Source organism: Engraulis encrasicolus, chromosome 2 (assembly GCF_034702125.1).
Source record: "Engraulis encrasicolus isolate BLACKSEA-1 chromosome 2, IST_EnEncr_1.0, whole genome shotgun sequence".
NCBI lineage: Eukaryota > Metazoa > Chordata > Actinopteri > Clupeiformes > Engraulidae > Engraulis > Engraulis encrasicolus.
Genome location: NC_085858.1, coordinates 17384620 through 17411234, shown reverse-complemented (window position 1 = coordinate 17411234; position 26615 = coordinate 17384620). Strand labels below are relative to the sequence as shown.

Below are 26615 nucleotides of genomic sequence, written 5' to 3'. Positions count from 1 at the left end.
GTGTGCGTGTGTGTGTGTGTGTGTGTTTGTGTGTGCGTGTGCGTGTGCGTACGTACGTGTGTCTGTGTGTGTGTGTGTGTGTCCTGGTGTGAGATGTATTCATCAATGTGTGTGTGTGCTCCTCTTTCCGCAGGTGAGGCAGCGCTGCGTTGTGGCATCAATGAGAAGGAGGATAAACTGGGCAGCTTCACCAAGAAGGCTCTGCAGATCCAGCTGGACAGGTCAGACACCTCCTAATCTGGACAGCCCTGACTGATGCTCAAATCACACACACGCTTGGTTAATGAAAACTAGATTGATATTGTGTTGTTATATACAGCATGTATGCAACTAAATGTAAATGGTGACAGGATCACAACATCAGCTGGAATCAAACTCCTTGTTACATTTAGTAGCCTGAACACTGAGGCTACATTCAATTTTATGTAAAGATGTGTTTTGGGCTTTAATGCCTTAATTTATTTAGGACAGGACAGTGAGAGAGTGTGATAGGAAATTAGTGGGAGAGAGGGGGGGAAAGATCGGCAAAGGACCACAGATCGGAATCGAACCTGGCTTACCGGTGTAATGGCACAGTGTCTCATTGAGTCATCGCGCCCCTCTACCAGAGATTCTAGGAGTATAATATCTTATTGAGTCTCTCTGCTTCTACATCCAACTTTGAATTCAAGTTTGGCCAAACCTCCTACTTTTCATTCTTCTTGGACAAACCCCGCTCAGAGGCATTTGAAAGATGCTTGTTCATTATGCTTCTCACGACTTCCTATCTATGGCATGATTTCCTGACAGACCAAGCTCTGTTCAGAAGCTTGTTGGAACTGCAAGGCTAATGTCTTGAGCTTTTTTCCTCAGTAGTAAAAAATACTGCATACATTAAAATACTTGTTATTATTTTCCATTATGACTAACATGCATGCACACTCCATCTGGGTTAAGTTATTTAGCATCGTTCACAAAAGGTTCTCATTGCCCGGTGGATATTTCTCCACGTAATGCCAACTCATGAGAAAGAAGAACTATTCTTGTGCTTAACCACCTCCATTGCAAAACGTTGCTCAACTAAGCCTGTGTGCAACAACTACGTTTGTACCCCGCGCTAGCTTCCGTCTGCAGGCGCTACTACACCCCATGCCAGAGGCTTATAGCCCCCGCGCTAGCTGCAACAGATGGTGCAGTGCTGACTGCAGAGAGGGCTCGGTGCTGGAGTCCTATGGAGGGGAAATAGTGTGGAAAAACCCTGTGAGACAGCTTGGAGACTCTCCAGCCACTACAGCTGTGAAGGGTTGGATGGAGATTAGGTCATGCAGATTGGGGTGTGATCACTCTCCATCGCACTCTGGGGGTGTGATTGCTCTCCATCCCAGTCATTTGATGATTTATGAGCTGTTTTATGATATTGTTTTGTTTTTATCGTTATAATCATAAATAATAATCACTTGGTTTTATATAGCGTCTTTCAAGTTACCCAAGGTTGCTTTACAAAAGGAGATGGGGCTAGGGAATAGAGGAGAGAAGAGGGGAGGGGGTAGAAGATAGATATTGTCATTTATTATTTCAATTATATCATTTTTACAATATATTCTGTTTGAATTATGTTTATAGTTTTTTTACATTTTCCCAAATGAAGTCTTTTCATGTCTCCATTGTGTTTGTATTTCTGTGTGAGAGGGATTTTGTCTTATTAGTTTTTTTTTCAAATCCCTCGATCTCAGGGACAGCTTTGATTAGTCAGGAAGTCTGGATTTAATACAAACCCTTGCTAAGCCTTTCCAGGAAGTTTCATTTATCTCTTCTTAATCTTCAACAAAGACTTTAATGAAACTCTTGGCGATGCGTCTTTTAATACAGACATGATGAAGTAAATATTTGACACTTATTTTGGACGACGTCACATCCTACGATTTCATAGGACCTCATAGCGTTTTTAGCCGTACATTTTAGCATGTAATCCAATGGCGGTGTTCAAATTGTATTTCGATCCCCTTTGAAATGTGCCACGGGCTTCACATATGTTGTTTCTGATATTTTTGTATAATTTTTTCGTACCAAACACTAAACGATTTAGAAGGGTGTGTTTTTTTACATTGTTCATGCAGACGGCCTCAGAACAAAATATTTATACTCCTGCATAAATAATCTACATTTAGCTCCACAGCATATTTGTAGCCCAGCGCATGTAATGACTGGAATCAGACCATATTTACTCGCTACCATGCTGTTAGATGGTCAGCTAAAGACCCCTGATTGCTGAACTAAGGGTGCAGGACTTTCAAGCCCTATAGCAGTAGTTTCCAGCCAAGGCCATCGTGACATTGGGCAGTGTCACAGTATTTTTTTTCTGTGAACACCGTTTCACAACTCGATGGAGTTGGTGCATCTCAAAACCCCAAAAATAACACAGTCGCAGTAGATCCTCCATTAGAGATGCGATAGATTATGATGTGGTTCTTAATGGGAATATTAGCCTATTTTTGTTTTGTGTGCTTTACTTTAGTTATTAATTTTATTCAATTATCTATTTTGTTTTTACTATACTTTTCCTGCCAACCTGCCAAAGGCCCCCTAGCACCCCTTCATGGGCCCCCAGGGGTCCCTGGCCCCCACTTTGAAAACCATTGTGCATGTGTATAAGCTGTCCCACATGTTTGTGTGATTACACATACATTGCGTGTACGTGTGTGTGTGTGTGTGTGTGTGTGTGTGTGTGTGTGTGTGTGTGTGTGTGTGTGTGTGTGTGTGTGTGTGTGTGTGTGTGTGTGTGTGTGTGTGTGAGTGTGTGTGTGTGCATATGCGTGTGTGTGCATATGCGTGTGTGCGTGCGTGCGTGCGTGCGTGCGTATGTGTATCACGTGTGCATGTGTGTGTATTCACTACCCACAGTCTTCCGGAGGTGCCGGCGTTGGTGGACGTGCCGTGCCTGTCTGCGCAGCTGGACGACTCTCTGCTGCATGCGGTGCGGGAGCGCGTGGCCCGGCACGCCAGCGTGGCCTCGCACCCCCCCGTGCAGATAGAGGAGCTCCAGGAGAGGCCTGGCAGCGTCCTGGTGCGCTGGTGCAAGGTGAGACAAATACATGTGCACATATTAAAGCAGAAAGTACACACAGCCCTGACAGGGTACTAGTGAGCTGGTGCAAACACACACACATTAAAACTCACACATAAAACACAGCCTCCCCTGGCAGCGTATTGGGGCGCTAATGCAAGGTGAGAGCCCAGACACGTGTGCACATCCACATACACATTCAAAAATAAACATTCAATCCAGTCTGAATATCCTGAATATCTAATACTGAATGTTATATCTGAATTTTTTTAAATGAACACATCTCCCTCAGTCCACTCACTGCGCTAGTCTTGCATCCCATTGGCAGATGTTCATTCATTCATACATTCATTCATTCATTCACTTATACAACTGTATTTTCACGTTCTCATAAATAACTTAACATAAATCACTTACTCACATTGTTATTCACTCCGTAACTGTTGATTCATCTATTCATCCATCCTTCCTAGTGTATTCATTATGCGTGTCTCCGCAGGTGGATGATGACTTCAGCCCCCAGGACTACCGTCTGCAGTATCGCCGTAGCAACTCCACCCAGTACGAGGACGCCTACATCGGCAAGGAGGCGGAGTTCCTGGTCATGCACCTGGACCCCCACATGGACCACCAGTTCCGCGTCTGCGCCCGCGGGGAGGGCCGCACCGAGTGGAGCCCTTGGAGCGTGCCCCAGACTGGCTACACCACCCTCGCCGCACACGGTGGGTAGCACACACACACACACACACACACACACACACACACACACACACACACACACACACACACACACACACACACACACACACACACACACACACACACTTACACACACACACACACACACACACACACACACACACACACACACACAGAGTGAAACACAGAGTCAAACCCACTTGTATGTTCATGTGCATGTACAATGAAAATATTGGTACATACTATGTACATACTAATCACACAGATGCAGTTGTGCACACACTCTTTCATGGAGATGCCCATACACTTCATCACACTTAGATACATCCTAGTTTTAGTGTATCAATCAAAATCGCTCAAGTCTTAATGTTCACACACTCTCAGATGGACAAACTCGGACATGATAGAGAGCAAACATTTATAAGACTGGGACACACAGATACAGACGCATAGTCAAGAACATACGGACCAAAAGCATGTCTGGAACAGAACTATCCTCCATCTGGCAATTTTACACACTATGACTTAATGACAGTGTATGAAAATCAATTGCTATTTAGTTACATTTGCGAGATAGGCAGTCGATAAAAACCCAGTAGAAAGGGCAGATGAAGCACATCTTGAATATCAGTATACTCTTCCAAGAGACATCATGCTAATTGCATGCTTTCTAAGTTTGTTGTTACCGGAATGGCAATGTCCAAGTTTTTAAATGTATTACTTGTATTGCTGTGTAATGCCATAGTAATGCAGTGCTGGTAATGAGTATAACATGCCATTAATGGAACAGTGCATATTGCAAGGCTACAGGGAGTTCATTGTAATGGAAGAGTAGGTTTTGAGAAATACTTTCATGCGGAAAGAGAATTATGGCTTCCTGTCTACCCAATGTGCATATTCTAACTTGTTTTCTGACTACGTAACCATGCTTCCTGCTACAAGCCTGACTTTAAATATTAGGTTTTGTAATGTAATAATGGTACGGAACTAATTGTGTTTTTTCTTCCTGCTTGTGTGTGTAGAGTGGTGTCCAGGCACTGAGGGCTTCATCCTGAGTAGCAGGAAGAACATCGCCATGCGCAGCGAGACGGTGGCCTCCCAGGGACGCGTGCTCTACTCCAACTCCCCCACGTACTTCTGCGGACAAACCCTCACCTTCAAGTCAGTCACATTTAATTAGCTCCCTTACAGACTTTTCCAAAGTAAAAGTAAATTTGTGGTGTAAGCATGTGTCACACTAGCACATGATATTACATAGTTGTTACACCATATATTCCATTGTACCAAATGAGACGAGACTGTGGTGTTGAAAAGCACTAAAAACCTAACAAAAATCCACCATAAACTAGGTCCAACCAGCACTGAGTCAGCTGATCATAAGACAAGTACAAGTTACCCAGATAAGTTACCTGTGTTGGAAGGAAACATTCCATCAGTTCCATTCTATTGCAGTATGTCCCCGGACTATGTGGGTCTGTTTTGTGATTGGCTGATAGACCCTGGCCTTCATGTCCATTACATTCCATTATGCCCCTATGATTCTATTTCATGATCGCCTGACAGACCTTTGTGCTCAAATCAGTTATCAGTCAGTTGTCTTACTTAATCATGTTCTTTTCTGATTGGCCAAGGAGGTAGACGTTGACTTTTATGCACCTTGTCAGACGTTACCCTTTATTTTAATTTTAGCCAAATGTATTTGGCAGGGGACAGCCAGGGCAGGATGTTGTAACAAAAACAACCAGTTAGCAAGGTGTCCAATGAACAAGGTCTGTACAGGTTCCACCTATTCCTTCACCTTTTCTCCTTCTGGATGCTCCTTACGTTTGCATGGGAGAAAGTCTACTTAAACTTCTGCATAGTAAAACCTACTGTGACCCTTGAATATCACGTCTTCTAGTATTTCACTAGGTTGTCCTTAGGCCAGAGGAGCATGTGGGCTCAATCCAATCAGTCATTACTAACCACATCAGTATTGCTCTGCTGACCTCATCGCTTTGTAGCGTTTACTGTATGTGTACTGGTAATGGGAGAGGGGGTTCATGCATGTCATTGTCACTGTGTTGATTTCCGTTTTACTGCTTCTCCATGTGCAGATTCTCTGCTGTGGGGCAGATGAACAAGCTGGACAGCGTGGGGGTGTGTGCGGACAACCGGAGTGGAACCGAGTCCCTGCAGAGGGACAAGGCTGTCTGCATCTCCACCAATGGTGAGTCAGTCCTCATCTTCTCCTCACATCATCCCTATTCGACTCTGCATCAAAGAATTTCGACATGGTAAATCATGGTAAAGCGTAGAATGCGTCACCAATACAAGGGAACGAAATGGGATCAAGTCTGGTCTCCTAAAAGGGCATCCCTTTCCCACTCAACTCCATTCATTCTCCCAGACTCCTAAAGGGGCATGGCTGCCATAGGATTTAAACTTATAATCTTACGTCATAATGATTCTGGAAGAAACGCCCTCCAAACCGCTTCCTTATCTACCACCTCTGAATCACTTTGGCATCTATCATGTGAAAGCTTTTTCTTACTCCTGTTTAAATGCTTGTAACTAGTGACTCATGCGAGACCTATTTTTATTGTCCTTTGGAGTCATCATGTTGTGACGTTTCCCATCACAATGATTAAAACACTGTGCTACTGACGTGTTCAGTTGTGGCCAGTCAGCACTCTCTAAAAGCAGAAGATGTCTGGTACAAGGTTTGTTTCTATTTCTGTGTTATTAGCTAATGACACACACACAGACACTGAATGAGTCAGAACCGAGACGCTCACACATGGTTGTCGAATCTGTCTCGCAGGCGCCGTGTTTGTGAACGGAAAGGAGATGACCAACCAGCTACCCGCCATCACGGTGGGCTCGGCCGTGACCTTTGACATGGAGGTGGTCAACCTGTTCCCCATCAGCTCCAACAACAACCCTCACGACGGCGCCAGCTTCAAGCTCCGGGTCACGATAGGCTCGGGCAACCGGGAAGTGGTCTTTGATTGGCTGCTGGACCAGGCGGTGGACTGCCTCTACTTCGGCTGCTCCTTCTCTCACCCCGGGTGGAAGGTGCTGGTGTTTTGATTCCAGAAGATTCCATCACAGTGGGTTTACATACAGTGTTGAATCTCGCCCTCAAACCCGTGCCTGCAGTTCACCTAGGGAGCGCTGTCGAGACAGCAGAGGTCATAAGGCTGGCGCTAATAACTGACAATTGTGCTCGCTGTCTGCTGAAACTTGACAATATTACTGTAAGTTCTGTGAAACCAATGTGGATTTCAATTAAATGTACAATAACATGGGAGTTATGTCCTTCTGATTTCCTACAGCTTTGGCATTTATGAGTCAGGCTCCGCTAGCATCTTGCTAACAAAATTGCTTTACGGCCGTCGTGATCACAGCAATGCAGCTGGCCGACCAATCCAAACGCAGTGTGTAAGCCACTCGTGACGTCATATTGACAATAAAGACGTATTTTACAAAGATCCAGCAAGTTTAAACATTCAAACTAACTGCTGTTTGAAAGGATAATCTATCCTGCCTTTTGGAAAAAAAAAAAATGAAACGATGATACCAATTCTCTCCCAAAGCAATGGCAGCATCGTGGTTGAGCTCCATGGGACCACATTCATTTCAACAGCCTCTGCGCTCCTTGGCGCTCCTCTGCGCTGTCTGGATGGCGCCACTTAGTGGACAGTACCACCCGGAAAAAGTAGCGAGATTGCTCTCTCGTACTACCCATAAACACTCTCTGATTCCATTGATTCTAGAGCTGCATTGGGTGGAGGGAGGTGCTAGAACTGAACCAGAGTCTGGTCTGCTGGACTGGCTGCTCCAGGCTACAAGCCTGTGTGTGTGTGTCCCACCCCTTGTCAATATATCCCAAGGCAGATCTCAGTCACTGTTTACATTGTCTGGCAATTCCACCATTATGTAGCCAGTTTGAGATGTATCGAATCGAGTTATTGTTGTTATTGTAAAGTGTGGACATTTTTCCTTCTGCTAAAAAGGGCGAGTGGACCAATGCCTCTTATGTAAAAGCTCTCACATGTGATTCATATGCAACACATTGCCACTCTTTGTCTTGTTTGAAGAGCCTGGACTTGCATGCAAAGCTTTGCACCGCAAAGCTGCCACGTTTCTCTGTCAGCTGGCTTCAGCACTATTGTGAATTCATCAAGGTATATTAATCCACTGTGAAGCACTTCCACGATGAAACCGATCTGTTCCATTATACTGTAACATGTGAGGCAGTAGGTTTTCAGCCAAGATATTTGGTAGTGAAATTATTCCCAGCTGTTTTTTTTTCTTCTTTTTGCAAGTACGGCTTTGGTTTACTTTTTATTTGCTACGACAATCCTAACAGTGTTTAATGTCTAAGTGTGAACTTCCTTCTTTTTTAGTAGTTTTTTGATATTGCGATAAGAGAACAGTTGTAGTGTGTACAATAGTTGAGCTGTTTAACCATTGATTCAGTGCATAAGAGGCTGAACTACACTTCTGCTTGCCAAATGCCACCTTTCAGTCTGTCCTGTCCGGAGGCTTGTGATCTGCTAAAAGGCTTCCACACCTGGGCTGAGTTTCTCAAAAGAGAAGTTGTTAGCCTGTTAGCAACTTCGGTAGTTGCCAATGGGAAAATGCATTGAAAACAACAAAGTAGCTAATGTAGTAAGCAACTTTGGTTTTGAGAAATTCACCCCTGGACTGTGGGCCTCCAGAGGTACTGGCTAGCAGTTTCCTGTACTTGTGTTTTACACATCATCTCTTCACGGGTCTTCCAGTGTGGGCCATTGTTTTTGAGCATGGACAGAGTATGGTGTGCTTATTTCATACACCTTAATCATATAAATGGGCACCTGAATGCTACCAGTCCTTTCCACAATTCACCCAATGTATTTACCTTGTCCAGACCACGTATTATTGAAATGGGGCAAAATACGTTTATGAAATGTGGGTGGGTGGGTCGAACGATAAGAGTTACTAAATAAAAGGTACTGGGTTGTCTACTATGAAACAAGTAGTTGTTGTGAAAAGCCACATGCCACAGTCACCAAGGTCACCTTTCTTCTTAAAGTATTGTCAATTTTATGTTCAAACTGTGATGGTTTTGTGTTTACCTCATTCTGTGCCTTCAACAGTCAAGTTATAAGAATGAGAACATTGTGATACACAATAAAATGGTTACTTAAACCGGGTCTTTTAATATTATTTTATAAAAACACATCCCCGTCACCTGTCATGGTAAAACATTTGCTTTTTCACAAAACTTGCATTCATACACCTTTTATTGACCAGTAGTTTCTTTAAAAAATATTCACTTTAAATAGAAAAGAAGCTATGACTGTTACAAAACACCCGTCAAGTAGGCTGGTTTTGTATTGTTGGTCTTTGTCTCAACTTCACCAAACATTTTTTTCTCCCTCTGTCTGAAATCAACTTGTGCAAAACAATGCTGGTCCTTTCTACCATGGAAAGCATAGTACATGTGCTCGGAAAAGAGGTTCTTTGCGCAGCTCACAAACTCATTTTTTTTTCTACACTAATAATAAAAGGTCAATCCAAACACTTTTGACGTTCATAGTATACACATAGCTTTAGCAAAATTAAAGCAGAAGTTGAGGAAAGCTTTTGTCTTCTTTAACAACAAAAAAAAAGAAAAGGGAAAAAAGACCTGATACTCAGTTGCGCCTTAACGTCATCTCAAAAAAAAAAAAAAAGGATGAAAGTGTGGGTATCCACACCCTTTGGTCTCTAAACTACACCACTGTCTCAATAGATTTCAATAACCTCTAATTCAGCGGCAACATTTACATAACATTTCATAAACGGAACCCACTCCAATCATATCATATGGCCACGGTCAATAGAGAATCCCTTAACTCCTGGTTTACTTAACAAGGGGAGAAAGAAAGAAAGAAAAAAGAATACAAAAACAAACACAGCAGCAGATAAAGCCTCCCCAGCCCCCCCAGACCAGCAATGGGGATCCCCAGTGAGTTATGTTGCCGTAACAAGATGAGAATAGGCTGAGTTTGTACGAGTGGTGATCTAGGGTGAGGGAAGCATGGCTTCAAGTACTGAGTTGGCCACTGTTGTTGCTACTGACATGGACACAAACAGGAAAACTCAGTGCAGGACACAAGCAAAGGGGTGTATAAGCCAGCAAGCAAATGCATGAGTGCAGCAGTGCACAGCGTTGCTATGGCATTTAGTGGGGCGCTCGCACGCACGCACACACACACCGATTCTCTCTTGTATATGTGTGTATGTGTGTGTGAGAGAGAGTCTCTATTGCCTCCAGTGATTATCCTGTAGAATTCTCCTCACGCAAACAGGCACAGGGCCTCAGTACTTAACACAAAGCACACAGAAAAGAACAACAACAACAACAAAAAAACAACGATAACAATCATTCAGACAAACCCCTGTTCTTTCCAGAGACGTCAAATAACGATACAAAAACAAACTAACAAACAAAAGAGAAAAGTGTAAACATCTTACAAAGAGCACCTGGCTTGTTCCTGCGTTGGCACAGCGGGCACAACGCCTGAGGTCAGCTGTGACACTCATGCCTACAGTTAGCCGTCAATACCCTGTGTGTGTGTGTGTGTGTGGTTGTGTACACCTAGGTGTGTACTGAATTGTTTCATGTGTGTGTATGTGTAGTTGTATGCTGAATTGTGTGAGCGCGTGCATGTGTGTGTGTGCGCACACACACTGGGTCATTTTGTGTGTGTGTGTGTGTGTGTGTGTGTGTGTGTGTGTGTGTGTGTGTGTGTGTGTGTGTGTGTGTGTGTGTGAATGTGTGTGTGTGAATGTGTGTGTGTTTGTGTGGCAGTAAGCCACGTCCTTGCATAAACAGGGCCAGCCAGTGTAAACCAGTCCAGTGTTGCAACGGCGCCTAGGCCTTCCTCATGCTACGCTGGCCCCACATACAGCAAAAAAGCTTTTTTTTTACAACACTCAACACAAACAACCACATTTGATTTTGCTTCAAGTTTCTCTGAGTTTGCCTGTTGATTTTCTTCCGTTTTCACTGTCTACTGACTGCACCACTTAAATCATTAACCCTGGAAGAAAAATAGCATTTAGAAAAAGGCCAGACATTTGTCACTGTTTTTAAAAAAAAGAAAGAACATTGCTCAAACAGTCTTTTGGAATACAAGCACCTGCAAGAGCCGAGTCGTGATATGATGGGAATGCGATTGGGAACGAAGATGATTGGGAATATGATTTGAGCCATGAAGGCACATCACAAAGGCATTACCATGCAGACACATTTACACAGGAGACACATTTACACAGGAACAGACATGGAATCCCCCATTTCTTCTCATTGAACTTTGACAAAAAACAAGAATTCAAGTACGAAGGCCCCTCACTGCAAGACTACTCGTTTGCTGGTTCTGACGAGTGTTTTTTGCGGTAAAGCCTAAGAAGTAATTGAGTAATGAAAAGTTATGACTTCCTTCACTTGATCCTAAAGGCCTTTGTCGTGTACCTCAACCATTCTGTAGTTGTGTAATTCATTTGCATTGTTGTATTTGTTTCTTTGTTTGTTTATTGTTTTTCCCTTGGTCACATCTGCAGAGTAGTGCAGTGCACAATTCTGCAAACTCCAAGCACCTGAGACCTTATACGGAATGCGATGGGGTTGGGGTAATGACACTCCTACTGGACAAGACAGCCAGTGTAGTCCAGAGAAGATCCCCCATCCCCATTTTAAAAAAGCACCAGATTCTACCTCCTCCTACCACCTTCCCTGATTGCTGACCCCAGTCACCCTCATCCCCCCCAAGATCACCCATGAGCCCTGAAGGTGACCTCCGGCCCTCACAGCTTCTGCCTCTTATGCGGTCGGCTCTTGCTGGGCGTTGCTCCAGACCCTGATGCTGATGCTGAGGGTGGTGATGCTGCTGCTGCAGCTACTGCTGCTGCTGCTCCTGTGGCCTCTTTGTCCATTGAGGAACCCTGGCAGCCTTGACTGGTGATGGAGAGAGACGTGCCCCCAGTGCCATTGCTGGCCGCTTTGGCCTCTTGTTGCTCCACCGCCTGCTGTGGCTGCTGCTGTTGGCGTTTGCGCTGGAGATGCCGCACGTATGCCATGACCTTGTCGATGGTGCCCACGCTGACCAGGTTGAAGTCGTGCATGCTGACCAGGTGCAGCATCAGGTTCCTGTAGAGGCCCTTCTCCACAATCTCGCCGCCGAACTTCTCAATAAACTGCATGCACGCGTGGTTCATCTGATTGTCCGCAATGTAACTGAGAGCAGAAAGAGAAAAAAAGTCAACTGTTAGTTGAATGATGTCTACGCGGCCGTCCCTGATGAAACAATCACTAGTACTAACACTAAACCAGGGCTCTAAATTAAGTTTTTCATCACTAGCCAAAATGGCTAGGACATGCTAATCTTACTAGCCAAACAAACACTTACAGGTCGGGTGTTTTTTAGGGCCCTGATTAAGACCATAGAAATGTGTAGGGCCTAAATTGTGAAGCGTAATATACACCAAGCAGATGTACATGACAAAAAAAATGAGTAAAATGCCAAACCCTAACACGAAATTTAAAACATCTCCAAACTGACTACACCCAAATTGAGGGTCAAGACTGGAGGTGAGGAGAAACAGTGTTGGCATTTACCCGCGTTTCATCACATGGAGGTTCCAGAGCTTCATGACCTCCTTCTCCCCTTCATTGACGTCAGTGAACTCATCGATTTGCTGCAGACAAAAACAAAACCAGATGACAATCGACCACAAAATGAACCATTCGACCACTGTGGTCAGTGTTATACAAAGGGTGTGGGTATGAGGTGGCCTGATTATCATCGACTTTCAAATCTCTTCGAGACTTGGGCTGACCAAGAGCATAACAATTCACCTTTCCGCGGCCACCCCCCAAAATGGTAACTGACCAATCATAGCATAGCAACAGTTACTAAGCTCGGGACCTTGGTCAAGCCAGCCATTTGATGAATGGAAGTCTATGAGAGAGATCCCGAGTTTGGAAGATAAAATGAAATGTTGCGCGTATGGCGTGTGTAATTCCGACAACGGAGATACAAAAAAGTTGGAGGGAGGGGTTACATTTCATTCCTTCCCAAAACCAAAGACCGAGATGGAGAAATTCCTGCTGTGGACTAAACAATGTGGACTACCCCACCACCAGCAGCATGTAAACAGAAGCCACTACAAGCTAAGGTAAGCAGCTATTTTAATGTCGCTAAAATCCCTCTACCTCATTGAAAACGTGATGATACCACTTCTTCAAATACAATTTAGTAGCACTACCTTGCATTTTTGGGCAGCTAGAACTGTGTGGATGATCATAATAAGCTGGATTGAATGGGTTAGCCTCATTTAGCATAGGCTAACTGTAAGTTTGTTGTCACTGTTGACTGTTCTGTTCATATTGTGCATGCATGCAAGTAGCAACCAAAGTAATGTTAATGTTGTGTACAGTTGAAAAGTTTATCTTGTACAATGGCATTTAAAGTGGGATGCCACTTGTTTGCTTGTAGTAAACAAGCATCAGCTATGCTGGGCAAAGTATTCTGCTATTTGTGTTAGAATCCCACCTCATGTAACCATTGCAACTGAACTGAGATTGAATAATACTTAATAGTATTGATTTAAGATCCCATATGTGCTGTACTTCACAATGTGCATTTTATTCCTTCAATCAGAGATGATTTAGTTATACATTGCAACATTAATAGAGATTGTTGTACCCAGTCATCATTCTCAAAACATCAACAAAACATCTTAGCCCTACACTAACATGCATCAACCTTGCATTACTATGAAAATGTAATGGAAAGTCAAACTGATTGTTTACAGGGTACGAGGAGAGAGCTCAAACTCCACTGAACACCTTAACACTGGAACAAAGTGCTTCAAACACCAGTGACCATGGTGTGTGTGTGTGTGTGTGTGTGTGTGTGTGAGCGAGCGAGAGAGAGATATTTATATGCAGTTTGCTAACTTTTCCTGTTGTTGTTGTTCGTTGTTTACAGATCCCACCACTGATCATGGAGATGAGCTTCAGATGTTGAGGGACATGGTGGCCACTCAGAAGGCTGAGATAACCAAGCTGACTGTACAACTAGAGGCAAAGGATGTCCAGCTCCAACAACTTAGATACAAACTCCATTTACACACTACTTTGGTGTTAAAACCAGAGTCTGTGCATGAAAGTGATGTGTTAGGCCATTTCCAGTAGGCTACTGCGCTTGATTCACCTATGAGCATTTTAATACCTTGTATGAGTTCAACATTTTAAATAATCCAGGTACAGTGGCACACCAGACCTTCCTTTGTGTAGTGAGCTGTTATTGACACTGATGACATTTAGACAAGTATTTGGTTACAAAAGATTCCACATCAGTTTACAGACTGTGAGCACAATATTTAATCAGTCAACATCAGCCCTGTGTGTATTTATTGTGTATTATGTATTGATTATTTTGTTATTGTGTATTAAATACCATCCATCATCATGCATATTGTCATGACCTGTGTATTTTCATTTTTTGCTTAAATGCTTTAACCCATTTCATGTCATGGTGAATTACCTGATGACTTAAGCCACTCCAAGAGGGTATGTGTGGTCTGCAACAACAGTGATGTCCACAGGAGGTTTGCACCAAATAGCTCAGGTGTTCCTGTCTGCCTTTGTAGGAGAGCCAGTTTGTCACCTGTCACATTGAAGTTCCAGGAGGGAGGGCAGTAGGCCTACAACGAAATTCTCTCTAACTTCCACTGTTTACAATGTAGCCAATGTAATTTGTAGATTACTGGAAATATTTATTTATCTATTTACTGAACTTTAATGTAGGCTTACTGGTTTCCTAGTGACCGTAAGAGACACCTTATAGAAACACCTTTGCTTTTGGAGCAACCACAGATGACACAGGCACTGGTTTTATTTTGGTATCATTGTGCCATTGCTGTGTGAAGCTTGTGGAGGATTGGGGTTCCAAAGGGTTGCCTTTCACTTGCATGAGGTGAAATGTGTTGAACAAGCCAAGTCAACGATGTGGGAGCAATAGACTGGAGCGCTACAGGAGGGGAATGTTTACATCTGGCATCTGTTACCATCACATGGATTTAATGCAACAAATATGATAATCATGTGCATTTTAATGCAACGTGTGATAAAGGTGACTTACCCTGCTTTAGGTCTAGGCCTACATAAGCACTGCTGCTCTTGTAAATTATTAGATGCTTGACTCTTACATTGGGATACTTTACCCTCTGTCTCATCTGGCTACAAACACAGCATATAATGTTGTGGATGTAGCCTTCATAAGCCTGTTGCAGACCTTTTTGTCAACTTTTATCTTATATTTTGCTGTTTCTCAACAAATTACTTGTGATTTCTATGGGCAGAGCCGAAATTGACAGGGGTGAAAACATGTCGCATGCCATTCATTCTAATGCTGAGAACCTGGAATACTGAAAGCTTGACTCGCATAGCAACCGTTGCTAAGGGGGGGAGGAGTTTGCGGAAAGGTCAATTAACATTTCCCTAACTGCATAGTTGACCCGCCTCCCTTGGTTTTCTAATGGTTGTTTGCTCCCCGACAAAGTGGGAGGAGTTCCCGATTTTTCGTGAGCTCAGAGAGTATTTGCATTGCTCTTGACCTGACTAGTAGCAACGGCTGAAGGTATTGCGTCACTAGGAGGGCACGGCCTGGCTAGGTATGAGGCGGCCTGGGTATGAGAAACAGTTTTACCTTATGTACCTCAATCCTAATGTAAGTATTGAAATAGCCATGTGACACAATATTAATAACACATAAGATGCAATGTTTCTGAATCTCAAAAAAAGCAAAGAAAACAAGATGATATTAACTTTAAAACAACAGAAATATCATTTTTTGAGACTTAGAAACATTGCATCTTATGTGTTATTTTGACCACTTTGAGATTTTCTGCAAATAAATGATCTAAATGACAATATTTTCTTTCGAAATTCAGAGGAAATGTCTGTAGTTTATAGAATGAAATGACAATGCTTGTTTTAATCAAACCCATACCTACTCATAACAAAATCTGAAAAACTGAAAGTTTCGAAGTGGTCTCTCAATTTTTGCCGCGGCTGTATATTGTTGCTCTGTCCAGTGTTAATGTGGACTCTTCCATTTCTCTATTACTACGTGTGCATTAATGTGGTCTAAATAGATGAGGGCTGGTGCGCCTCACCATGATGGTCTTCTCTCTGAGCCACTCTGGGTCCTTCTCGTCCTCGCTGTCCACCTCGAACTCCTGGGCCCTCTTGGGCACGCAGCTGTCGCTGTGGAAGTAGAGGCGGTTGTGGCCGCTGGTGTAGGTGAGCTGCTGCAGGTGCTCCGCGTCGCCCCCTTCCTCCGGCTCCAGGAACTCCGACAGGCTGGGCTTCACACGCCTCGGCCTGGGATCATTTTCAAATCACACGCATTACGTACAGTCAGACACCATGTTGTCATATCATTACCAATCTGAATGTACTGCAGAAGTTAAAGCTGCAACACTCAGACTTTAAATCCCTAACAAAAACATTACCACTGAATTGCCACAATAATATAGCAGGCAGATTAATTTTTTACCAACCGGGTGGCATCTGCCAACTTCCATTTCTGCTGTACTGTGTGCCAGAAACATGCATGCGTAACGCCTCACAAAAAAATGATGTTACAGTTAAAATGCTGTAAGCAATTATGTAAGCTTGGGGAAGTGGACAAGAGTATTTACTGATCAAGTCACATAAAACATAGAAACTGTGCTGGTCCTAACAGATCATACGCAGGTAAGTGGCCTTGTACTAGAACACAAGAGAACAGGCTAAGCTTTCAGAGAACAGCCACCCACCTGCATACTAGGATGTGTGTGACTGCAGTCCTCTTCACGGGCCCGTTGCGGCTAAAGGCAAAGCCGGGCTGGCTGTGGATGTCCTGTGGGTTGCCCACGTACGAGCCATCATAACACTCGTTTATGGACACGTCTATCCGCGCTCCTTTAGCGTGAGGCTGTGGGAAGAGTGGGTAAGGACAATATGATGACCACAGCAAACTGATACTGAAATGGAGACACAATAAATAAACATACTGTAACAGCTGGGTTCATCAATAACAGTGCTGATGCTCAGTAGGTGCTTCCCACTATGCAAAAACAAGTGCTCAAAAACATTTTTTGTCTTGCCAACAGCTTTGATCTTTCTCGTGAGTACATCACTACCTGAGGGTGTGTGTGTGTGATGAAGATGAGAGGAAGAAGGAGAGTAGACATGAGAGGGCTAGAGATAAGAGAAAAGACAACAAGAGAGACTGAGATTTAAAAAAAGACAGAATGAGAAAAAAAAAGAGATGAAAAACAAAAAAAAGAGACCTGCCTTGGCACGTAGTTTGCGATTCAGTGAGATAAAAAGATTAGAGTACATGGAGAGTAAATGATTGGTGGATAAGAGTCTGGGGGGGGGGGGAGAATGAGAATGATGTGCGTATAAGACAACATTGGCCCCTCAGTATGTTCTTAAAGATGAAGTGAAAAAAAAGAGTGGTAGACAGCAGGAGAAAGAGACAGATGTGGGTACATGACTACAGTGCCTGCTCACCACGTAGTTGAATATGAATCTGCTGTGTGAGAGCTTGAGGTGCTTAAGGAGGCTGTAGAGCTTGCAGCAGTTCAGGGTACACCAGGGGCAGTGCAGGTCATCACGAGCCTCCGTCTGCTGACGCGTATTGTTGTTGTACAGGAACTGCAGCACACACACAGTTAAGATTGAGGACAAAAGACAGGAAACAGAGGGGAAAACAGACACAGACGAAAAAAAGCATTTTTAGCCAATTTCGCATTGAACCATCCTACGAAACGTTTAGACTGAAACTTTTTTTTATTTCGGACTCCACAACGTGACAAGCATCACTAGAATAGCAAAATCTTATGAAATGCTGCTGAGGAAGAGCTTCCTGGAGATGTCAAGGTTTGTTTACTGTATTGTTGCCAAGTTACAGATTGTGTTCCTTTTTGGTTGATATTGTGAACCTTGCTACTGACAAGTTACTGTATGTGACAATGAAACAACTCACTGAAGAATAAAAAGTGTGTTCCAAAAGACAACACACATCTTAACTTTGAGCACATTGCGTCTTTGTTTTGCTGTTCAATAGAGCGAGGTGCTCAAGAAGGCATGCTGCAATGACGCTTGACAGTTAAATCATTCCATGGGAAAACAATTGGATTTGAAGGCTTTTGACAGATAGGGGGAAAAAGCACTGGCGCCTGAATGGGCTACTAGGAATCTGCCCCAAAAATGCAGAACAAAGCGACAGTTAGAGGGGTGACGCATTTCTATATCTGAAGTGCTCACTGATGCAGATCAGCAAACCCTCATGGACAGCCCCCAAACTAACCGTTCAGTTGCTGTATTTAGATTTCTGTGAAGGGAGGGGAGGGGGAAGGCTTCCACAATGTACACTGCTTCTGCACTTAGTTACAGCATTGCTGTATAAAAAGGAGACAAAAGCTTCTTTGCACCAAAAAAGACCTGAAGTGTGTGGATTGTCCCCTTTTTATACAGAAACTGAATCCTGGACTTTCTAAACCGATGAGTGGTGGCCTATCACAACTTTAGCTATGCATCAAGCATTAAAAGACGAGCAGCTTTCCAGGCTTACCTGATATATTATCCTAGGTCTTTGTCTTGATTGTGTAACAATCTGCTCTCTCCTCGGGGGAGTGTCAGTGCTCACTGGTTCCTTCACAGCTTTTGGAAGAGGAAACAAGAAACTTAGTTAGCATACATGAAGGCAAGTCAAGGAAATGTATTTTTAAAGTGCATTTCATACATGGAAGCAATTCAATGTGCTTTAGAAAGAGATAAAAACCATGCAAAACATAACACGAAAAAAAAGAAAGAGAGAAGACAAAAAGCTTAAAATCAATAGCAGCGCAAGGCATGCCGTCAAAGACGATAAAAACACATGACAAAGACAGATAAAAACAAGAATGGAGTGTTTTTTGTACTTTAAGAGAGTAATGAAGTCAAACAATTACTGCTCTGACAAGGGACTGCATTTCAACAGCAGTTTCTCAGAAATATAAATTCTGGTATGATAATTAATTTACTCCTGACATACAGGGAACCCACACTCTAATGTACACACAGTCAATAATGTCACTCTCCATCCAAAGTTGATTGGCGAGCATTCTGCCCTCCAGTGATGCCATGCATCACCCAGGTGGGTACTACACACTGATGGTGGAGAGTTTAATATCCGTAGTATCCCTATAATCAGCTTAGAGTGTCTTAAAAAGTGCTACGTAAACACACTGCAATGGTGATGGTGATGGTGATTATGGTTGGCTTGGCTTGGCTTGGGGTTTCCCCTTACCGACTGTCTGCAGAGGCTTGAGGCTGCTGGGTCTGTTGTCTGCGGCGCTGCCGCTGCAGTCTGAGTTGCGGGTGGCCAGGGGTTTGGCCACGGGGGCGGTGGAGCGGCTGGAGGCGTCCCCCGTCCAGCGCAGGGTGAACTGCAGAGTGGGGCCCTGGGAGAAGGTCAGGTCGGGCAGCCACTACAGGACATGGAGGGATGGAGGGACATGGAGGTGGAAGGGGAAATGGTTACAAGTTTTAAAAGTGTTAAAAATGTTAAAGGAATTTTGTAATCTTATCGGATCATTTAAATTATATTTACAGATAAAGTACATGGAAGTCCTTGTGCACAAGCCTTAGTAGTCCAGGTGCAGGTGTAAGGCAGGACAACTCGTTCAATACTAAAAGTTCAGGAAACACAGCACACTGTGTACGCTCCGATAAATAAATAAATAAAAAGAATAGTATTCGGTGTGCGGTGTCTCCTGAACTTTTAGTATTGATAACTAAGTATATTGATATATTATAAAATGACTGGGCACAAAATGCAATGCATTCCAAACTATTACAATACTGCATTTGATAATAACGTACGAATAATGTACTTTGTAATAAACTTGGCAAGAAATGCATTACATTGGAAAATGGTTGGGCAGCCACTGGGGGAAAGGGCAGAAGACGGCAAGGCCAAGTTGCCACTTGCCACGTATCTTGGTGAATTCCAGAATACACTTTCAACATGTGGACCTCCAAAGGTCAGGTATGACTCAGACATACTACAAACATTCCCTTCCACTAAATTAAAAGAATCTCACAGGCATGTATAGCACAAGGTCTATCCACTCAACACCCACCAAGCCACACACCTATAATTAAACTCCCAAACAGCTGTTGCTTTAGGAAATAGCTCACTATGTGAGCACACTTGTGATAACCTTCTGACAGATATCATGTTTGATTTATGGCTACAGTTTTCTGGGTGTGTTATATGCAGTGGCCTGAAAACGCCAGGCATGTTTGCTGCTATTCTTGAACAGAGGCAGAAGGCATGGGTGCATGCACTTATGGCCTGCCCCACTCTGTCCAACAAACACACTCATGCATGTTGGCACGGACACACACAGACACACACGCACACGCACCTTCTGATCTGAGATGGTTTCCCACGTGGCTCTTTTCTTGCCAACTGGACACTCCTCCATTTCCTGCATGGATAATTCGTACTCCCCATCCAGCAGCTGCAAACGTCTGATATGCACGCGCACGTACAAACACACACGCACGCACACACGCACACAAACAAGAAAGGGAAACGATCACAAAAGGAAAGTCTTACATTTTTGCATTCCACTACAGTCCAAAATGTATGGATAGGCACTTCCAATTTCACATCCTAAATTTAAAAAACTAAAATAACCTATTACAGAAGTTGCCGAATGCCTCGCTTGGAAACACAGCAGCACTGGAAGACAGTTGTAAGAGTTTATACAAAGTGTGAAGGAGCAGGTGAATACGCAGCTTATAGCTTACCGATTCTTATCAAAAACAGTCATCTGCGCCACAAACATGGTTTCCCCATCCTCCCTCGGCAAAGAGCGCTTCTTTTTGCTTGCAATTTCTTCAACAACACCTGACACAAAATGAAATGAAAATCCCAAGTGAGCATCTCGTACACTATGTCGTTACATGTTAAAAACATTTGTGGTATTTTACACATAGTTCAGCAACAAAACAAAAAGGCCTTCGTCAGGGTACATTTTTGATCTCCAGATGTAATGCTTTTTTAGACCATTAGAATAAAAAGTAAGAACACCATGGTAGAAAAACAATGCAGCCAAGTCTAGGGGAGGATTCAAACACCAGTTCTAAAATTCAAATTCTTTCTGTGAAACATCTGCTAGAGTGGAGGGGAGCATTGTGGTGACATCAGCCTGAACAGTGTATGGAAAACTGTCCAGGCATCTTTCTTTATTGTGCCAAATGTAAGCCTTTCATGCAGAGTCTCTATTATTGGCTTGTTGATACTAAAATGGTATGCAAATGGATCGCAAATTTCATGAGTCTAAAGCTGCATCATGCAGCTCCCGGCACTAGAGTCTGCTGCTGCTACGCACCATCCGGTATCCAGCAAATCAGATCTCTGGCAATCCAATTTGCACCAGTCCAATCCAGATAGACTAACTCAAACTCATGTGCGCACACATACGTCCCGTCACACCAAGTATACACATTCCCTCACTCACACACACACACCAAGATGCCCATGTCACACACACACACACACACACCGATGTTTTCGTTGGCTTCTCCATTGGCGAGTCCCCCGTTGTGTGCCCGGGCCGGCCAGGGCACCCTGAAGAGCAGTGAGTAGGACTTGACCATGTGGCTGTTGCTGGGCTCGAACTCCTGGCTGGACACCGACAGCGTGGGGAAAGCCCCCGGCTTGGCCGGGCCACCGCTGCCGTCTGGGTTCAAAGGCACCTGCTTCTTACCTGTAGGCACTTGCTTTATTGGACAACTCACATCCTGAGTAGCATACAGACAGACACAGAGAGAGAGACACAGACACAGAGAGAGAGACACACACCGGCACGCACGTGCGTGCGCAGACACACATGCACACAAACACACACACACACACACATACACGAGCACACGCACGCGCACACACACACACACACACACACACACACACACACACACACACACACACACACACACACACACACACACAAACACAAACACACACACACACACACACACACGTTATTTGCATGTAATAACACAAAATGTCCATGATGAGCATCTTTTTTGTGTAGGAAAAGTAGGGGAGTCATGCAGCAGCAAACGGTGGAGCAGGGGTCAAGCAGCAGCACTGCCTGTCTGAAGGTCACTGGCAGAGGTGACACAAGGAGTGCACTCTACGCAGTGACCAACAGGGTTGCTGTAGCACATGAGGCATAGCCCGCGTCTTATCGGACAAGAGGGGGCCAGTTTAATGTGCTTGTCACCTACTGCCAAACGACAACCGCATTTCTGCTAGTGTAGTACACCAGAAACGACCAAAGCGGACAAGCAGCCAATCAGAAGCCAGTAGTCAAGTTCAAAAAGAAGCTTTCCTATGAATTTGTTTTAATCGCTCTGGAGGTGATGTTGACAGGTGTGACTTAGCTAATCACAGAACGACTCTGGCTTGTCAACCTGGTCGCCAAGTTTGCTTATCCCCCCAGCAAATTCACTTTCTCCAATCTCCACCCAGTTCGTATAACTTCCCCATAGAAATATAATGACTTTGATCGCTCTGGTCATTTCGGATGTACATGCACAGTAAATGGGTCGCTATGCCATGCTACGATTGAGGAGCTTCCACTGCAAAGTGCTTACCTTTCTCCTCTTGTGGCAGACCTTCACAAGAACTACCTCCAAGGGCACCGTGTTTTGCTCATTTTCAGACTTCTGAGACAGCTTTTCTAAAGAACACAACATAGAGGGAGAATGAATTGAGGCAAATGGGTGACAAATCAATTACGACGACAAACGACACTTCATGCAAAAAAAAAATATGAGAAAACTGTCTTGCAACTTTTCGTGTTTTACCTGTTTTGTGGAAGAATCCGGTGAAAGTTAATTGTAGATGTGAAGCCAAGTTGCTGTGGGAAAGAGAGTGATGAGAGTAATGAGAAAAACAATCAGTAAAACAAACAAGCCTGAAATACTGACATGAAATGATCTTCTTGGGGGTTGTAGACTTGTCTTTCTTTCTCACCTTTGCAACTCTTGCTCCCCACGTGCCTTCTCTACTTTAGACAGCAGATCATCCACTTTAAAAGACTTCCTGTAATGGAAAAAGTCTCTCAGTCACAACCAGTGTAGTGCTTTTCAGGAAGAGAGAAAATAAAGAGTTGTGGTTTGGTCTCATCTCACATTCAAATGCTGACAGCCAAGACATTTTTTGCTTGAGATTGTTGTAGTTTTGCTTAAACAAAGCTACAGATGACTACTCATACACGTACGGTTGAGCCTGAGGTATCTGCACATGCCCATGGAGCACCAATGTGTGTGCACAAAGCCCCACACCCCTAATTTGGCCCCGCATTCTAAATATAGAGATGATGAGAAATGCATCGTTGTACTCTGTAGGGATCAGCACCCCAACACATTCTAAATACAGAGGAGAGGGGAAGTGTATTGCGGTGCTCTGTAGGGAACACCAACCCAACATTATCCGCCTTTTTGTGCACCTGCAACTTGTTGTATGCAAACTTAACTGAGGTGTTCTTGTATACATCTCTACGAAGGATGTGTGGAATATACAATAAAAACAAACAATAACAACAACAACAACAACACTTCGAATTTCCTATGAAACAAAAATGTTAAAAATAAAATAACCTTGACACTACATTGAATACCTTTTGGCATTTGTTCTTGTGTTTCGATGCGTCATGTACGAGAGAGTCCTGTGCAAGAAGATGGGCTGCAAGAGACAGCAGATGGCATACTGTCAAAGCTGATCAGAGCTTTACCTTAAAACATGTCTGCTTCTACTACTACTGTAACATAGCAGAATAAGCTGTTAGTGTTTTAAAATGTAGCTTCCATGCAAAAGTGCAGCGGTTTGCAAATACAATAGGCTACGAGTGCAATTTCCAGATTCTTGAGAGGCGTCTCTATTCTGTAAACCTCATCATTACATTTCTGTGTTGAGAAGTAGACACTACCAACTGGCTTGTTATGTTCCTGTAAATTGGGCACAATCTGAACCGTGGGTACTATGCCATGTAGTAGGGGGCAACTATAATCAGCTAAGGTCAAATGCTTACTGCGATCAGGTTCCTGGTTCGAAGGAATCTGTAGATCTGTGTGGGTTCTGCGGAAACACACACACACAATAAGATCTCCATCAGTAACGACCCTGCTAGCACGCACCACCAGGTGAAAGAGACTTCCTGTATCAGACAACTTTATGTGTCAAGCCAAGCGCACCACGTCTTGCCAGAGAAAGATAAAAACAGCAACAATGTTTTGAACACAATAACCATATGCAAAACAAGTTAACAGGGATAAAACAGTTTTTGACAAAAGATACCACGTGTTATCAATTGGGAAAGGCACGTGGCTCGTAAACTGAAAGTCAAATGTAATAACGTGACTAAGGCGATGGAACGGTCTATTTGAATAAGAAAGCTGTGTGAACACCATGGGACAAACGTAAGATGTCAACTAACACATATTTTGCATTTTGAGGTGCAACATGTATACAATAAAGTCTCACTGAATAGAGGACCAAACTAGACTAACAAGTCAGTCGAAGAGAACCTTGTGGTGGGGAGATGCCTGTGTCCAGTGACACATTTTTTCACTTGTGGATGCATGGCATCTAATTATAAAGAATGCCAAACATTTTGTTCTTTACAAAACCCAAGATGGAAAACAGGTTTTTTTGACTGGAGGTAAATAAAAGCCAGCTAAATGGCAGCAGCGTTGAGATGCTAGCTAAGTGAATCATGTGATTACATTAGGTTGATTAAAGTGGTGTCACTTTGCTTTCATGTTCAACGAGAAGCCCAATATTAAGTTATAAAGTGCGGATGATGTCAGTTGAAAAAAATCAAGTTTGTTGTTTTGGTGCATCAATAGGATGTCCATTACCACGGGCACTTAGCAAAGACACTTGGAAAAGTAAGGTTACCGGTAAACTGGCATACAGTGCTAGCCCATTTAGCCCGATTGCTTAGCCAGCTACTAGCTAGCACAGACTGATAGCATTTGCCAGAAACACTCATTCAATACTTTTGAGTTCGGCCCGATAAAGCAGTGTAAACTGTACACAATGATGAAATTAGTACGATGAAAGTCCACACTTACTTTCAAATGCTTGTAAAAACAATTCGTGGTCAGCTTGAATCTGTTCAATTTTTGGCTTCTTTGAATTCATCATTCCGGAGTGGTGAACACCGACTTTGCCCCCGGTACCATATCCGAATCCACCACCAGAACCCATACCACCACCCGAACCATATTTGTGTGGAGCCATCAGAAAAAAACAGAAGCTTCACAACGCAAAATGCTACACAAAAGGTGGTGGGAAATGTCTTCCGAGTCTTTCTTCAAAACAAAGGACTTAAAATCAAACGACAGGCTAACTCGCTAAGCTAGTTTGCTAACTTTAGCGAAGTTCTTTCAAGTATGAGCAGCTGAGTGAAGTAGATAGCTTTGATAGTCAGTTATCACTTGCAATGGCTAGCTGTCTTAGCTTGTCACTTTCAACGTCCATATCCGTTTGTTTGCAAATCCTTGAAGTTTCTGAATGAACGTCATTCAAGACAGCTGTGGCAAAACGATACACAGAGGTAGCTATAACTTTGTAAGATGCATCTATCCACCTACTTAACCTGCCTCTGTAGAGCCAAAACTGAGCGTACTTCCTGCCTAGCTAGCTACCATTGCACTACATCCAACGGTCGGCTAGGTAGCCAGCTACTGAGGCAGATTCAGATGATAGATCTACTTCTAGGCCTAGAACCTTGCAAGCATCCTCAACTGCAGTGAAAAAGCTGGGAGGTGTCATCTGAGCAGCTACAGTTTTAAACAATGCATTGAATCAATGCTTTGAAGGGAAACATAATATCTCGAATTGATTAGTTGTTGACAAGTATGAGTGATATTATGAGTGTTATTTTATGCGAAATAGTGAATAGAATACATGCATGCGTGTCGGCCAATGCATCTTTTCTGGAAAACCTCAAACAGGCCTGGTCTACATCTACAGTGGAAAGGCTACTTCTGCAAATTCTTGGTGCCTAGCGCCTCTGCCAACATTGTAAACTTGACTAAGCCATAGGGATGTAGGAAATGACTATCTGTGGTTAGATAGGCTAGACTTGTTTTTCTTGTTGGCATGTTGGCTTGCATAGGCTTTACATAGCCTACCAGGAGGGTCTTGCTTGAGAGAGACTATTTTGGTCACTGTGTTCCAATTTGGGTAGCAAGCAAATAGTCACATGATGGAGGTCCTACAATCAAACCCAAACAAATCAGTGGCCTACAAGCAACCAATAGCAGCCCACTGCAATAGGCCAAAATACATGTTGGACTATTGTCAACTTGCAGTGTTGCATGTTTAAAGCAGCAGGGCAGACACTTTTGGTTAGATTTATTAGTGGGCGCACGCACGCACGCACACACACACACACACACACACACACACACACACACACACACACACACACACACACACACACACACGTGTCAAAGTAAAAGTAAATGTATGATGTAAATACAACACTACATGGTCAGGGCAGCTGACAGCTTTGGCTGGGCCCAAGAAAATGTCATCTGAAAGGGCCCCCAACCAGTATTCAATGTAATCAGGGACCCCCATCTCCCTGGGCCCGTGACAGCTGACCCCTTTAACCCCCCCCTTGTTGGATACCCTGCATTGCATTACATTACATTATTGCATTACATTATTATACATACATTATAGGCTTCCCTGCATATGGTAGTACATTGCGCTTACACCAT

General features: G+C 43.6%; 2 protein-coding genes across 2 annotated transcripts in view; one reads left to right on the top strand and one right to left on the bottom strand.

Moving 5' to 3' along the window:
• crlf3 (cytokine receptor-like factor 3) overlaps positions 1-7153 on the top strand; it is a 27751-nt gene extending 20598 nt beyond the window's left edge. Inside the window, exons 4-9 of the mRNA XM_063223479.1 lie at positions 134-221; positions 2881-3058; positions 3543-3765; positions 4765-4903; positions 5839-5951; positions 6546-7153. Of these exons, the coding sequence (XP_063079549.1) occupies positions 134-221; positions 2881-3058; positions 3543-3765; positions 4765-4903; positions 5839-5951; positions 6546-6814 (1010 nt within the window). The 3' untranslated portion in view covers positions 6815-7153. The remainder of the gene's footprint in view (positions 1-133; positions 222-2880; positions 3059-3542; positions 3766-4764; positions 4904-5838; positions 5952-6545) is intronic.
• A 1753-nt stretch (positions 7154-8906) lies between these two features.
• LOC134469293 (polycomb protein suz12-A-like) lies at positions 8907-25572 on the bottom strand. The gene is made up of 16 exons (XM_063223467.1): positions 24957-25572; positions 23912-23958; positions 23501-23565; positions 22855-22923; positions 22686-22738; positions 22473-22558; positions 21377-21614; positions 20619-20718; positions 20231-20336; positions 19108-19288; positions 18391-18479; positions 17328-17471; positions 16586-16743; positions 15941-16148; positions 12375-12454; positions 8907-11993 (listed from the first exon to the last, which is right to left on the bottom strand). The coding sequence occupies exons 1-16, from the start codon at positions 25123-25125 to the stop codon at positions 11564-11566; spliced, it is 2223 nt and encodes a 740-aa protein (XP_063079537.1). The 5' UTR covers positions 25126-25572; the 3' UTR covers positions 8907-11563.
• Positions 25573-26615: the final 1043 nt, after the last annotated feature.